The 15011-nt window shown below is 38.6% G+C and overlaps 1 protein-coding gene across 3 annotated transcripts in view; it reads left to right on the forward strand.

Annotated features, from left to right (window-relative positions):
- nap1l4b (nucleosome assembly protein 1-like 4b) overlaps positions 1–15011 on the forward strand; it is a 121777-nt gene that overhangs the window by 20453 nt on the left and 86313 nt on the right. For all 3 annotated transcript variants that reach the window (XM_073049266.1, XM_073049263.1, XM_073049265.1), the window contains exons 2-5: positions 2829–2868; positions 6785–6852; positions 11281–11380; positions 12654–12795. In XM_073049266.1, coding sequence (XP_072905367.1) covers positions 2849–2868; positions 6785–6852; positions 11281–11380; positions 12654–12795 — 330 coding nt within the window. In that variant the 5' untranslated portion in view covers positions 2829–2848. The remainder of the gene's footprint in view (positions 1–2828; positions 2869–6784; positions 6853–11280; positions 11381–12653; positions 12796–15011) is intronic.

Genomic DNA, 15011 nt, shown 5'->3' on the forward strand with positions numbered 1-15011 from the left:
CAACATTCGTATTATATTTTGGCATTAGAACACAAAAGCAGAACAACCTATCCTTTGCTGCCTTGAAACCTGACACAATCTTTTCATCCTTACTTATGTAAGTGTGTTTCAGCATACACTTCCAAAAAAGCCCAGTTTCGTCTGCATTAAACACCTGCTTTGGTGTGATACCTAACTCAGCTATCATAGCCCACAACTGCAAAGGGTAGCATTCAGCAGCTTCCTGGTCAGCAGTAGCTTACTCACCACGCACAACTAAGTTGTGAAGCCTGTGACGATTAACAAACTTAGAAAACCATCCCCTACTTGCATTAAAGCTAGCGATATCACTTGACACTTCCTCACTAGCCTCTGAACAAAGGCGACCACAAATCTCCAAAGCTTTTACACAAAGGTGATTGGAACTAAGTGGTTTTTTTTGTTTCATGCTCAATGTAGAAACTCAACGTTTCCTCCATTTTTGTCATAATCGGGTTACACACTTTGGTAACAATCTTTGCAGACACTTGTGATGAATCAATCACTGCACTATTTATTTACTCAGCATTTTTCTTTATGTTTCTGATCGTGGACTCACCCAGGCTGAAGTAGTGTCCCAGAGCTGTGTTACCTTCACCTGACGGGGCCCTGTTTATAATTTCTAACTTGTTAAAGTGGTTCTCTGCCGCTTGGCTGATGGACCAGGACTTGACATAGGACGCTTAGGAGGCATAGTTAAATATTTCAAGCACAAAATCAGTGCACCATAGGTAATAACAAAAGTTTAAGGGTGCAAGATCGCACATCCACACGCTGCCAAAACCAATGCGAGACTGGCGCGGGAATGAGACTGTGAGGTGTGCGTACGTGACTTGTATTGGTGGGAAAGCGGTGCTTCTCGTCCCAACGGCTGCGCGTAACTGAGTTTTGGACACATATAAGGTGAAGTTGGTGGTAATAGGTTCGACGCATAACTGTGAATCCGCATTGTCTGAAGACGCATATAACAAGGATAGGGTGTATGCCATTTGTTTTATTTATGTAGATAACATTGAACAGATTACGCAATTATGAAAACAGGTATATGGCAGAATTCAGTTTTGCCCAGCTCTATCCAGAAAATACACCAAAATCATACTTATTCATTCACTGGGCATGTTCTTTGCTGAATCATGATGCTTTTGGTCCAAGGTTCTTTGGAAATCAAGAATGAGGCTAAAACTTGTTACATAGTCATTTATTAAACATTACAAGAATGAAAAGAGGAGAAAGAAAATGAAGTGTGTGAGAGAGGGGGGGGGATGTAGGTATACAGTAAATATAAATACGTAGAGACCTTTGCAGCAGGGAAAAATAAAAACATAGAACCCAGTCCTATTTAGTCTGGTCTTCTTAGATCAATCTGCTGATAATGCGCATTCCATTGAATTTCCATAGATAATAGTCAGCTACCAGATAGCCCTCATTCAAGGAGTGCAATACTTGCCACTGAAACCAAGAGGCTTCCAGAAAGTACAGAAGAGCTGTTCAAACTAAATTTATAATTAAAGCATATGCATGTCACCATATACAACCCTGAGATTCAGTTTTTCCTCAGACAAAATAAATCCATAATCATAATAGAATCAATGAAAAACACAGCAACTTGGACGTTCAACCGTCTGCTGTGATGCAGTCAGTCATCCACAACGTATCTCTAGAAGTTGGTAAAATTTTTAGATGTCGTGCCAAATCTTCAAAAACTCATGCCATGCTTCCTATAATTGTATTTGAGTGCTGGGCCCAGGACAGGTCTTCCAAAATAATAACGGATCAATTTAAACTTGTGGACCCTCTCTTGGAGCTCTAGTTTCCTTTTCCTGAAATCCACAATCAGCTCCAAGGTCTTGTTGACATTGAGTTAAGTGGTTGTTATGACACCACTCAGCCAGGTTTCCTATATGCTGATTTGGCCTACGACAGTGGTGTCATCAACAAAGTAGAATATGGCATTGGACCTATGCTTAGTCACACAAAGTAAAGCAAATAAAACGGGACTAAGCACACAGCCTTGTGATGCACCTGTGCTGATGAAGATTGTGGAGGAGGTGTTGCCAATTCAAATTGACTGGGGTCTACAAGTGAGGAAACTAACCATTAGAAAACCCATTGAACAATTACTTGTATGTGGATATTTATATAAACAAGCATAAAAAGTTAAATTACAAGGAACTAACAATTATACAGTTCAATCCAACAGCTTCATTGGCAAGGTGATTATTTATTACCCATCTCAGTTTCTAAGAAACCTTTGATACATATCACCTGTAGATTAACTGGACCTTGCAATATCTAAATAAACACTTTATGGATTACTTTTGTAATTATAGGTTAACAAAAACTAAAATGGGGCCATATATTACATTTTTTTTAAATTATCAGACATTTATGCAAAAATCTCAATGGTCAATGCTTGCATAGTTTAGTGCAATGTTATACATCATTTTGCTTTTAATTTAAACAACTCAATTTTAGTTCTTGTTATTTATTTGTTTCTGTCAATACTGAAATCTGGTCATAATTAAAGAATTCAAGATGTTATCGACACACTGAGCTGCATGATACTTTTATTAACAGCAGGTTGAAGATACTGGATTTTGTCATAGTATTCCTATACACCAGTTTTCATTTGGTTAAATTATATTGTTGAAGTAATACACGCTGCCTCAGAATATTTATGTGAATGTCCTGTATTACAATGTTTTGTTTTTCTTTTAATAATGGTATTTGTGCTGAGGCTGTTTATTGAATGGTATTGGTTCCATTTCATACTATTTCCAGTTAATTTTGCTATTTATTTCTTTTTTTAGTTGAACCATCATCATCGTGAATGATGGCAGATAAGAATAGGTAAGCCATTAACTTGGTCACTTGCATTCATTTAAATGGTAGTTTGGCTTGGGAAGATCAAAAGAGTAATACTGATGAAAATGATACAACTGCTATAAAATTATGTAGTGCAAAAGAGAGCCATAAAATAGTGAAAAAGTGTACATGGGTTCATTGTCCATTCAGAAATCTGATGGCGGAGGGGAAGAAAGTGTTCCTGAAACATTGAGTGTGTCTCTTCAGGTTGCTGTACCACTTCTGTGATAGTAACAATGAGAAGAAGGCATGTCCTTAATGATTGATGCTTCCTTTTTGAAGCATCATACTTTGAAGGTGTTCTCAGTGCCCATGATGGAGCTGGCTGAGTTTACAACTTTTTGCAGTTTGTTTTGATCCTGTGCAGTGGCCTCCGTACCAGATAGTGATGCAACCAGTTAGAATGCTCTCCATGGTAAATCTGTAGAAATTTGAGAGTTTTTGGTGACTTACCATGTCTCCTTAAACTAATGAAACTTAGTTGTTGTCATGCCTTCTTTGTAATTATATCAATATATTGATATATTAGATAGGATAGGTCTTCAGAGATGTTGGCACCCAGGAACTTGGAATTGCTCACCTTTTCCACTACTGATCCCTCTGAATACTGGTGTATGTTCCTTGGGCTTCCCTTTCCTGAAGTCCACAATCAATTCCTTGGTCTTTGAGTGCAAGGTTATTGTTGCAACACCACTCAACCAGCTGATCTATCTCACTCCTGTGTGCCTCCTTGTCACCGTCTGAAATTCTGCCAACAATAGTCATGTCATCAGCAAATTTGTAGATGGTGTTTGAGCTGTGCTTAGCCACGTAGTCGTGGGTGCAAAGAGAGTAATGCATTGGGCTAAGCACATGTCCTTGAGGCGCGCCAGTCTTGATTGAAAGCGAGAAAATGTTACTTCTGATCCGCACTGACTGTTGCCTCCTTATGAGGAAGTCAAGGATCCAGTTGCAGAGTATAGGGGCCCAGGTTTTGGACTTGTTGGATAGAACTGATGGTATGATTGTTTTGAATGCTGAGCTGTAATCAATAAAAAGCAGCCTGATGTACTTAATGATTTTATCGAGGTTCAGGTGTTGTGCAGAATACTTACCTTGATCTTTGAAGGCAAAATTTTAATCAGTATTAAATCGGAGCATTACTGCGAGAAATGTCACAATATGCTGACATAATTTCAGATTCAGATTCAGTTTATTGTCATTTAGAAACCACAAATGCAATGCAGTTAAAAAATGAGACAACATTCCTCCAGAATGATATCACAAAAGCATATGACAAAACAGACTACACTAGAAAATCCACATAACGTTTGGCAATCCACAATCCAGAGTCCGGAGAGGCTGCTGCGTATTAATATCGTGCTACCGTCTTAGCGCGTTCCCTGGAAAGGAGCTCCAAATCCACCAGACAAACAAGACCAAAAACTAAAGCTACAAGACCTGCACAAAACCACATAGCTACAACAGTGCAAACAATAGCATAATTGATTAAAAAAAACAGACAATGGGCACAGTAAAGATAGTCCAAAGATTTGGATCTTTCCCTGGGATTTGTCCACCTTGATCCATTTCAACTATTTTTGGTATTTGGCAGCCATGTTAAATATCCATAAGAGCATGTTATAATTAAGATTATATAATACATTATCTTATGGTTGATTAGAATTTTGGTCCTGTATTGAAGTTCATCTTGGTTTTGAAGTCAGTTAATAACTCTGTATCCACAGCTCTCCAGAATGGAATTCTAAAGGTTTGCAATTCTAAAAGTAGATTTCACCTCTGCTCATCCATCTTTCTGGGTGGGTAAGAAGGTGTGGCACGTGTTCAAGTGGTTAGGGTATTCAACTAGCGACCTGAAGGTCGTGAGTTCGAGCCCAGCCAAGGCAGCGTGTGTCCTTGAGCAAGGCACTTAACCACACAATGTTCCAGTCTACCCAGCTGAAAAATAGGTACTGGCAAAAAAAAAATGCTGGGGGTCAACCTTGCGATAGACTGGTGTCCTATCTGAGGGGGGAGTCTCGTACTTTCAGTCGCTTCACGCCACAGAAGCCAGAATAAACACCGGCCTGATGAGCCACAAAGACTCAGGACAGAACTTTGATCTGTGAGAAGCATTGCATGGTCTGGATGGTTGATATCAGATCATTCAAAGTATGTTTTCTGATTTCATTGTAAACAACCAAATTCCCTTCTGCAATCAATTTTAAAAGCCAGCCCTCATTTTGGATATATAAATCTCAACACATGACAAAGGAGAATAAAAATGAATGGCTTTCTGCTAAAATCTAAAGCATTTGTGGCTATCTGTGGCCATTACTGATAAGATTCATTTAGTTCCTGGGACAGCAGAAGGTCCCTGGTTCCCTGTTGAGGGTCCTTAATGATGGATGCTGCCTTCTTGCGGCATCGTATTTTTAAGATGTCCTCAATGGTGGGAGGCTAGCTGATTTAATAACCCTCTGCAGCTTTTTCTGATACTGTGGATTGGAGCCTCCATACCAGACAGTGATGCAACCAATTCATAAGACATAGGAGCAGAATTAGGCTGTTCAGCCCATTGAATCTGCTCTGCCATTACATCATGGCTGATCTATTAATCAATCTCAGCCCTATTCTTCTGCCTTTTTCCAGCAATCTTAGATGCCCTTACTAATCAAGAACCAGTCAACCTCCTCTTTAAATATGCCCTATCATATTAGTGTCCAAGAAGAGCAGGGTGAGCTGCCTCAACCACAAAGCACTCACATCTACTGTGATGAAGTGCTCTGAGAGTTTGTTTATGGCTAGAATTAACTCCTCCCTGAGCAAGGACCTGGATTCGCTGCAATTTGCGTACCACCGCAAGTAGGTCTACAGCGGATACAATCTCACTGTCTCTCCACTCGGCCTTGGAATATTTGGTCAATAGCAATGCCTACGTCAGTACAGCTCAGCGTCCCTTTGCAATCATCCCGTCCCTACTAGAAAACAAGTACTCAAAACCTGGACCTCTGTACTGCTCTTTGCATTATTTCCTTGACTTCATCGGGAGGCCATAGTTAGTCAGATCAGAAATAACATGTCCTTGCTGATAATCAACACAGGCAGGCCTCAAGAATGTGTGCTTAGCCCACTACTCTACTGTCTACACTCATGACTGTGTGGCTGGGGATAGCTCAAATGCCATCTACGTTTTTGCTGCTAACACAAGTGTGTTTGACAGAATCTCAGGTGGTGACGCGTTGGCGTACAGGAGTAATAGATCAGCTGATGAAGTGGTGTAACGACAACAACCACCTTGAATTCAGTGTCAGTAAGACCAAGGAATTGATTGTTAAGTTCAGCATGCGGAAATTGAGAGAATGCATAGCAGTTCTCATAGAGGGGTCAGTAATGGCAAGGGTGAGCAGCTTCAAATTCCTGGGTGTCAACATCTGAAGAGTACTGAGCCCAACATATTGGATGCAATTACTAAGAAGGTATGCCAGAAGCTATATTTCATTAGGAGGTTGAGGAGATTTCATACATTACCAACGATTAGCAGATTTTCACAGATGTCCTGTGGAGTGCTTTCTGATACAAGTGTAGATAGAAGATTGGCTGAGATCTAAGAAGATTGTTCTTTGCAGTTATACATGAACTCAAGAAAATTAATGTGGCTTTTAAGAGGGGATGATGCGAAGGGAAAGAGAGCAGTTAGCTCCTGAGTTTAAACTCTCAGTTAGGAATTGTTTAATTTTGATTATCCCAACTGGCCAGTGATTGTGATATAGCTGCATATGAATATGATGTTGCAATTCATATGTTCCTCTTCAGAGTATGCATAAGGGGAGACTTGGTTAAATTAATTTCCCTTTTGTTTTTAGCAGCAGACCTGTGCTAGTTCATATAATCTATGTGATAATGCTGTTTCGTGTTTTAGTAAAGGGGATGATGCTTCTGTAGAGCCTTTGGGAATCGACAAACAGCCAACTGAGAGCAAAGGAAAAGGTACAGTTATTACAAGAATCCATGTTCATTAATTTTAATAATAGTTAAGCTGTTATTTTAGTTAAATTAGAAAACAATGTACATTTTTAGTATTTTCTTTAATTACTTACCCTTTTCATTTCAATCAGTTGCACTGTACATAACCTGTTATTCCACAGACATGGTTTCCGTTCTGGTGCTATGTGAAATCGAGACAATATTCCAATTCTCCATAAATGCCATTGAAACAAGCAAACTTGTCTGCAGCATTATCTAACAGTATTTGTATTGGAAGAATAAATACTATTAAAATAATTTGAGTGGTTTGTGCATGATTTTGATCTTATTAATCTGAATAAGAGATTCATGTATTAGCAAGAGTAACTTTCTTAAATAAGCTTGTCTTATAAGAAATGCAGGTTATAAAAATACCTAGGTTAAGTCAGTGCACTTTGAAATCTTTTGCATTTAAGAATTTAATTGAGGAATGTTATTTGAGTTCTATATTGATGGTGTCAACCTCTGGCTTTAATATGCAGTCTCTCCTACCAGACTCCCCCCTTCCCCAGCCTTGTATTTCTTTCACCAATCAACTTCCCAACTCTTTACTTCATCCCTCCCACTCCTGATTTCACTTATCACCTTGTGGTTTTTCTCTCCCTTCCCCCACAACTTAAATACTCCTCATCATTTTTTCTCCGGTCCTGCCGAAATGTCTTGGCCCGAAACGTCAACTGTACTTTTTTCCATAGATGCTGTGTGGCCTGCTGAATTCCTCCAGCATTTTGTGTGTATTGCTTGGATTTCCAGCATCTGTAGATTTTCTTTTGTTTGTAGATTTTGATAGAGATAGCTTGAGATAGCTGCTGCTGACACAATTATTTGTATGCACTTCTGTGGAGGTATAGTACAAAATTCTTCCACAGAATCTACAGCTCTTATATAATTTCATAATATTGAAGATGTAGTGTTGCAGTAGGGAGGGTGCAGAATAATCACCAGCTGCTTAGAAAACATGCCAGTGGCCAGATTTCATGATTTGGGTTGAAATGCAGGGGTGACCTAACCATTGGATACAAAATTGGCTTGTTAAAAGGGGTGTTTATCAGATTAGAAGCCTGTCACCAGTGATGAGCTGCAAGGATTGATACTAGATCCACTATTATTGTTCATCTGCATTTGTGTTTTGGACAACAACGTTGTTAACTTAGTAAGTTTGCAGGCAACACTAAAATTGGTGATATGGTGGGTCGTGAAGACGGTTGTCTAAATTTACAAGGGTAACTAAACTAACCGACAGAGGACAGCTAAAAAATTCTATAAGGGGGAAAGAGGCAAAATCTGAGGGTAAATTAGAATGCATGAATTTAAGGTGAGATTTGAAAGGGAGCAGAGAGGCAATTTTTTCCCCCACACACTGATTGTTGGGGGCATATAGAGCAGCTGCCAGAGGAAGCATGCAAGGTAGATAAAATTGTAATGTTTAAAAGACATCAAGTACATGGGTGGAAAAGATTAAAGGGATAAGGAGAAAGTTGAATTTAAGTAGTTAACTGGGCCCACAGGCCTGTTTCCAGAGGAACAATCTGCTGGAGGAACTCAATGGGTTCAGTATTGATAAGAGGAAAGGATTTTTTGATGTTTCAGATCGAAACACTGCATCAGGATTTGCTTCCCCTCCACTCAGCCTGCTTCCTAGCTCTATATGATAGATAGATAGATACTTTATTCATCCCCATGGGGAAATTCAACATGTCTTTACTGTGAGAAAAGATAAACTCATTTGTTGAAACCGTTTCCTGTTTTGTGTCAATTTTGTATTTATTATTTATTCTCTGCAACCTTCTCTCCTTACAGAATTTCTTCTTTCTGTCTGTTAGTTTAATCTTAGTTTAATTTATTTCCATCCGTGCCGGGTTGAGCGTTGAGCTAGCCACTCGGCCTCGTAAAAAAAAAGGTAAAGTCAGGAATGTTCATATCATGACCCGGTTAATCTGAAATGAGACCAATCCTGACACCACACACCAGACAAGAATGGCTGACTGTCTGGTGCGAAATGCTTAAAAAAAATTCTCCCTTTTGTTTTAATACCTTTTTGGTCTTTTTTTTTAAAAAAGTTGTCCTACCACACGTGGAATATCTAAAGTCATTTTATTTCCTTTTAACGTAATGAAAATACTTCAGTTTACCAAGTCCATTCTGACCATAAACCACCACTTTTTCAATTTGGTTCTCTCCCTAATTTTCTTTTGTTAGCCACAAAACATCCTTCTATTCCAATGCGAATAACTGTCTGCCTTTGCAAGTTGAAATTTTTTTCTTTTGTGTATCTGCCATTATTTGTTCATAGCCTTGTCTTTCAATTTTTTTTGGGATCTAATCAATAGCTTTTTCACCTATATAATTCACGTGATTTAATATAATCAGTTGAGACTTATATTTCTATCTGTAACATATGAAAGCCTGTCATGTTATAATTACTCTTTCCCAAAGGATCCAGTACTACAAATTTATTAATTAATTCCATCTCATTACCCATTACTAGATCTAAAATAACCTGTTCCCTTGAATGTTCCCTCTGGCCAGTATGATTTCAAAGTTCAAAGTAAATTTTATTATGTAAGTACATGTATTTCACCATATACAACTCTGAGATTCATCTTTTTGGCATACTGAATAAATCTATAGAGTATTAACCATAACAGAATCAATGAAAGATTTCCCAACTAGGTGTTCAGCCAGAGTGCTAAAGACAACAAATGGTGCAAATACAAAAAGAAATCATAATAAATAAGCAAGCAAACAATAAATATTGAGAACATGAGATGGAGTCCCTGAAAGTAAGTCCATTGGTTGGAGGAGCATTTCAATGATGGGACAAGTGAAATTGGGTGATGTTATCCCCTCTGGTTCAAGAGCCTGATGCTTGCAGGGTAATAACTGTTCCTGAGCCTGGTGGTATGAGTCTTGAGGCTCTTGTACCTTTAATCTTGATGGTAGCAGTAGGAAGAGAGTGTGTCCTGGGTGGTGGAAATCTCTGATGATAGATACTGCTTTTGTTTAACAGCGTTTCATGTAGATGTGCTCAATGGTTGGGAGGGCTTTACCCGTGATGGAATGGGCTATATCAACAACTTTTTATATATTTTTCCATTCAAGGATATTGGGCTTTCCATACCAGGCTATGATGCAGCCAGTCAGTATACTCTCCAATTTGCACAATCTGTCAAAATTAAACTAATTTGCAATCTTTCATAAATGTCCTGTTATTTCTTGATTTCAAAGGTCTTTGTGGTCTCCCACCAGCCCAATCTGTACCCAGATTGTTTCTACACATTGAGATTTTGATCCAATGCCATTCCTCACAAGCAAACACCAATTCCTCCCTCCGATTCCTGTTATGCTTCCAAATTATAAAATGTCAGTTCCCTTGCAATGACATCCTTGTAGTGGCCATCAGATTACACCCATTTGTTTTGGTCCATGGTGCAGCATTTAGAACCATCTGAACTAAATAGCCATGCCTGTTTCCCTGAATAGGACAGTCTGAAGCTAGCAAGTATAGGTTAAAGTAAGGAGAAAGATTTTGAGGAGACTAGAAGGGAAAGGTACAAAGGGAATAGACATAAAAGGCAAGCTTTTTTTTCCATGAAGTATGGTGGATACGTGAAAGAAGCTGCCAGTATAAGTGGTAAAGGTGGATGCACTTACATGAAAGACATTGAACATATAAATGGAAAGAAAAGGTTTAGAGGCATGTAGGCCAAATATAAGCAAATGAGTCTAGATGAGACAGGCACATTGAGTGGCATAGATGAATTAGGCCAGAGAGCCTATTTTAGTGCTCTGATACTCTCAAGATTTTTGCCTCGATTATCCTTCAAGATTCTAAAGAGATATGCTTAACCCCTAGCACAAAGGAAGCAGTATTTCTTTCCGGACTTGGACACAATAGCAAAATTGTATATTTGTGCTCCTGTTTGCATTGTATAGCTTTGGGGGATGACTGTATATTCGAAAATATGCAAAGAATGCTCTCTTATACACTTTGCAGTTTCCAGAGAACTGATTCCAGCTCATTAATAAAGCTGAACTTCTGTGAGCTACAAATAAGATTGCAGTGGATCACAGTGGCCTCCAGCATCTGCTGTATTCTGCAGCCACATGCCATGTCCACTATAATAGATCATCTTTTAATAATTACTTTTGTAGTTTAAATTACATGTAGGCTCAAAGCTATCTTCTGGTTGCATTGCCAGAAATGTCATTGCATTTAAAAGTAGATCATGTGGTTTTAAGATGAGAGAAATGGTGATATTGAATATATGAGATCTCTACTGATGTTTACCCTCAAGTTCAGGAGTGAATAATAAAATAAGAATTTTTTTGGGGGGTTATATGTTGACTCTGCTGTTGGAATGTGTGTTCACAATTATTCCCTCTTTGCAGCAAAATTGACAACTCAGGTCATGCCGAGTCCACAGGTATTAGCAGCATTACAGGAAAAACTTGACAGTATTTCACACACTCCGTCAAGCTACATTGAAACGTGAGTAGAATGTTTACAGTTGGTTTGGACATTAATTTCCAGAAGCAGTGCATCAATTATTTGCAACACCATAATGCAATCATGGTGCTTTGTTGCTTTTTGATTTTTAATTGTTGCCTTTTGGGATTTTATATGGGTGGTTTTTGAAACTAGTTTATGTCCTTCATCTTTTTTGGAGTGATCCTGTTATAGCCTAAGAGCAGTAGGTATTCAGTAGAGCATGGGGTTAAGCATATCGCCTTGTGATGCACCTGTACTGACAGAGATTGTGGAGTTGATGTTGTTGCCAATCCAAACTTTAAAGTGTGAAGACTACAAATTAGATAATATGCTTCTTTATCCACTAATTTCCTTTCAGTACTTTGACAACATGATAAAATATCGCCCATGTCCTTTGATACTCGTTGGTTGAGAACAGAAAGCTGCTGTAGGAGGATCCTGTAGCTTATGGTCAATCATGTAGCACTATACATATTGATTGCTGAGAATTGAGCCCTGAACATTTGTTCTTCATTAACATTAGACCAATTGCAAATGCTTTCTAGGGCGCTGATCTTCCAGCAATAGGATCATTCTACACAAAAGTGAAAGTAGAATTTATTTCCAAGAAAAAATTTCAAATATTTATAGACATTTCATTTAAGGATTATATCATATTGCTTACTGTCATCGACTTCAATTGCAGTCATTAAACACAGAACTATGAAAGAATTGAATAAGATTTTGGGTCGCTCGGGGAGTCATGGGTTAGTAGGGCTGACAAATGCTGGTAGTTTATTTCTGTATGCTCAATCTGTGTCAAGTCAGAGCTAGCCAGAGCAAATCCATGCAATTCAGTGGAAAGGAAAGGCTACAGAAAAAAATATTTTTGTTTGTTTTCATTTTTTTAATGAATGTTTTTAATTGTTTGATTAAGTTCTGAAATGTCCAAGTCAAGTAGCAACCTTCAGGGGCTATAATGGCTTGACACTAATAAAATTAGAATTGTGACCTGGCTCGCTATCATGTTTACAACTTCTTTGTGGTTAGACTTATTCTGGCCTGTTTGTGCAATCGTGTTATGTCTTCTGCTGCACAGAGCCTGGTTGTTAAAGTTTGGATCAGCCTCAGACAGAAAAGTTTCAAGCAAGGAAAGTACGGATTTATCTTTATCATAGATTTTCTTTTTTTTTTAAAAAAAAAAGTTCAGACAGAGAGTAGCTTGCTGCTGGCTTATAAGTTACACTTTGTGTTCTCTTGTTTCTTATATTAATAATTGACCCTTTATTTGCAGTTTACCTAAAGCTGTAAAGAGAAGAATAAATGCCTTGAAGCGGCTTCAGGTTAAATGTGCCCACATAGAAGCCAAATTTTATGAGGAAATTCATGAACTGGAGCGGAAATATGCAGCTCTTTACCAGCCATACTTTGAAAAGGTATGAGTATTTTTAAGCTAATAAGTGTAATTTGTTTAGTCCAAAAAGTTAGCATTTGGTAGCATTATTAACTTCCTTTTGCTGAAATACTCTAAGTGATTGTATTAAAATAATTGCCCAATTTTGCTTATTATGTGAGGAATATTGCAGCTTAAATAGTTTCCTTTTATGACATTGAGACGAGTATTATTTTGAATATCATTTTAAAGCCTAGAATGTTAAAATAATTTCTCAGATATGAACACAGATGAACAGTCTCTTCTGAAGTTGCTTTATTGAGTTACAGATTCATGGTTATTAACTGTGGAAATGTGCTCTTCAACCCGCCCAACTCAACACCAACCATCAAGAGCTCACCTTAAGCTTAAACCCTTTTTAGTCTTGAATTTTGAGGAAGTGGAAGGAACTTAGAACAGCAAAGGAAACCCACACAGTCATAAGGAAAATGTGCAAAGTTCACAACACAACGCTGGAGGTCAAGACTGATCGTCAGTCACTGGAGCTGTGAGGCGACGGTCTACTGTTACCTATCATTCAGATGCTTTCATTGAATTGGGTTCAGTTCAGTCCTATGATCATCTAAAGTTCTTAGGCACAGGTAAAAAAAAACTCTGAAGTGAAGATGCTTTCAAAAATAATGAAATAAAAAGTATCTAAATATCAAAAAAATTCCAAAAAGATCATTAAACATGAAAAAAAAATCAAATCATACCTTTAAAACTGCATCATTTCTCTAGGGTACACTGTTGTGCAGTTTTATAAGAAAATGGGCGGTTGGTTGTTCCAAACATCTTGGAGAACTTGTCGCTGTTCTTCTGCAGACTTCGGCTGTCTTGTTTGCTTCTGTCTCTATAGGTAATCCCAGATAGCCTCTGATGTTGAAATCAGGGCTCTATGGAAGCCATTTTGCACAAACTTGTTCTTCTTTTCACTGAATGATCCTTTCTTTATGACATTGGTCATTTGTTTGGAATCAATGTCCTGTGCTGCCGAATGAAGTTGGGACCAATCAGGCTGGTACCAACCACGATGGTAATACGTAATGCATGAGAATCTGCTTGTACTTTTCCATATTGAAGATTCCATTAATTCTGACCAGATTATCAATTCCATTTGCAGAAGTGCAGTCCCAAATGTGCAAGGATCCTCTGCAGTGCTTCACTGTTGGCTGCAGACACTCATTCATGTAGCACTGTCCAGCTCTTCTATGGACAGACTATCTACTGTTTGAGCCAAAAATTTCAAAATTTGATACCTTGGTCCAGAGCACTTGCTGCCATTGTTCAGCACCCCAGTTCTTGTGTTTTTTGTGCATAGGTGAGTCTCTTGGCTTTGTTTCCTCTTCGGAGGAATGGCTTTTTGGCAGCAACTTCCTCGAAGACCACTTCTGACAAGACTTCTCCAGACTGTAGAGGGGTGTACGTAGGTTCCAGTGGTTTTTGGGAGATCAGAGCTGATTGCAATGCTGGACTTCTTCCGATTTAGAAGGGACGTCAGTTTGATGTATCTCTCGAGATTCAAGTACATTTATTATCAAATAATGTGTAAATTGTATACCTTAAGATTTGTTTGCTTACAGGCAGCCACAGAGCAAGAAACCCAAAGGACCACAAAAGAATGGGGGGAAAACACATAATGCAAACAATAGAAACAAATGACACATTGCGAACGAGATTGACAGGGTCAGCATTTAATGTTGTTCTCTATTTGTCCAAGAGTAGGTGATCAACTGCCTTTTGAATACTGCTGCCTTTGTAATGGAGGCAGTTTCACAGTGTTGCTGTACGGTCTGTGACTTGAGTGAATTTTATTCCGAGGTTTCCTGTGCTTTTCATCTTTTCCTCTGGTTGGCAGAAGCCATTTGTTTGGTAGGAGCTATAAAAGAAGGCACAGTACATTAGCTGAACTTTACTGCCAAGTCTGTCTCTTGCTTCCAAATTTGTTCATTCTCTGTGATCCTTTGTAATTCAGTATAATTTGGATACACTAGAGCAATTTGTTCTTGACTTATTTCGCAATGGCCTTGCAAGTTGCTCTCTTAAATTTCTCTGCTATTGGTGAGACGAAAGCTGTTGGTGAGAAAGGAGCTTAAGAATGGGCTGAAGAGAGCAAGAAGGGGGCATGAGAAGGCCTTGGCAAGTAGGGTAAAGGAAAACCCCCAAGGCATTCTTCAATTATGTGAAGAACAAAAGGATGACAGGGAGTGAAGGTAGGAC

This window comes from Hemitrygon akajei, chromosome 6 (assembly GCF_048418815.1).
Source record: "Hemitrygon akajei chromosome 6, sHemAka1.3, whole genome shotgun sequence".
In the NCBI taxonomy this organism is placed as follows: Eukaryota; Metazoa; Chordata; class Chondrichthyes; order Myliobatiformes; family Dasyatidae; genus Hemitrygon; species Hemitrygon akajei.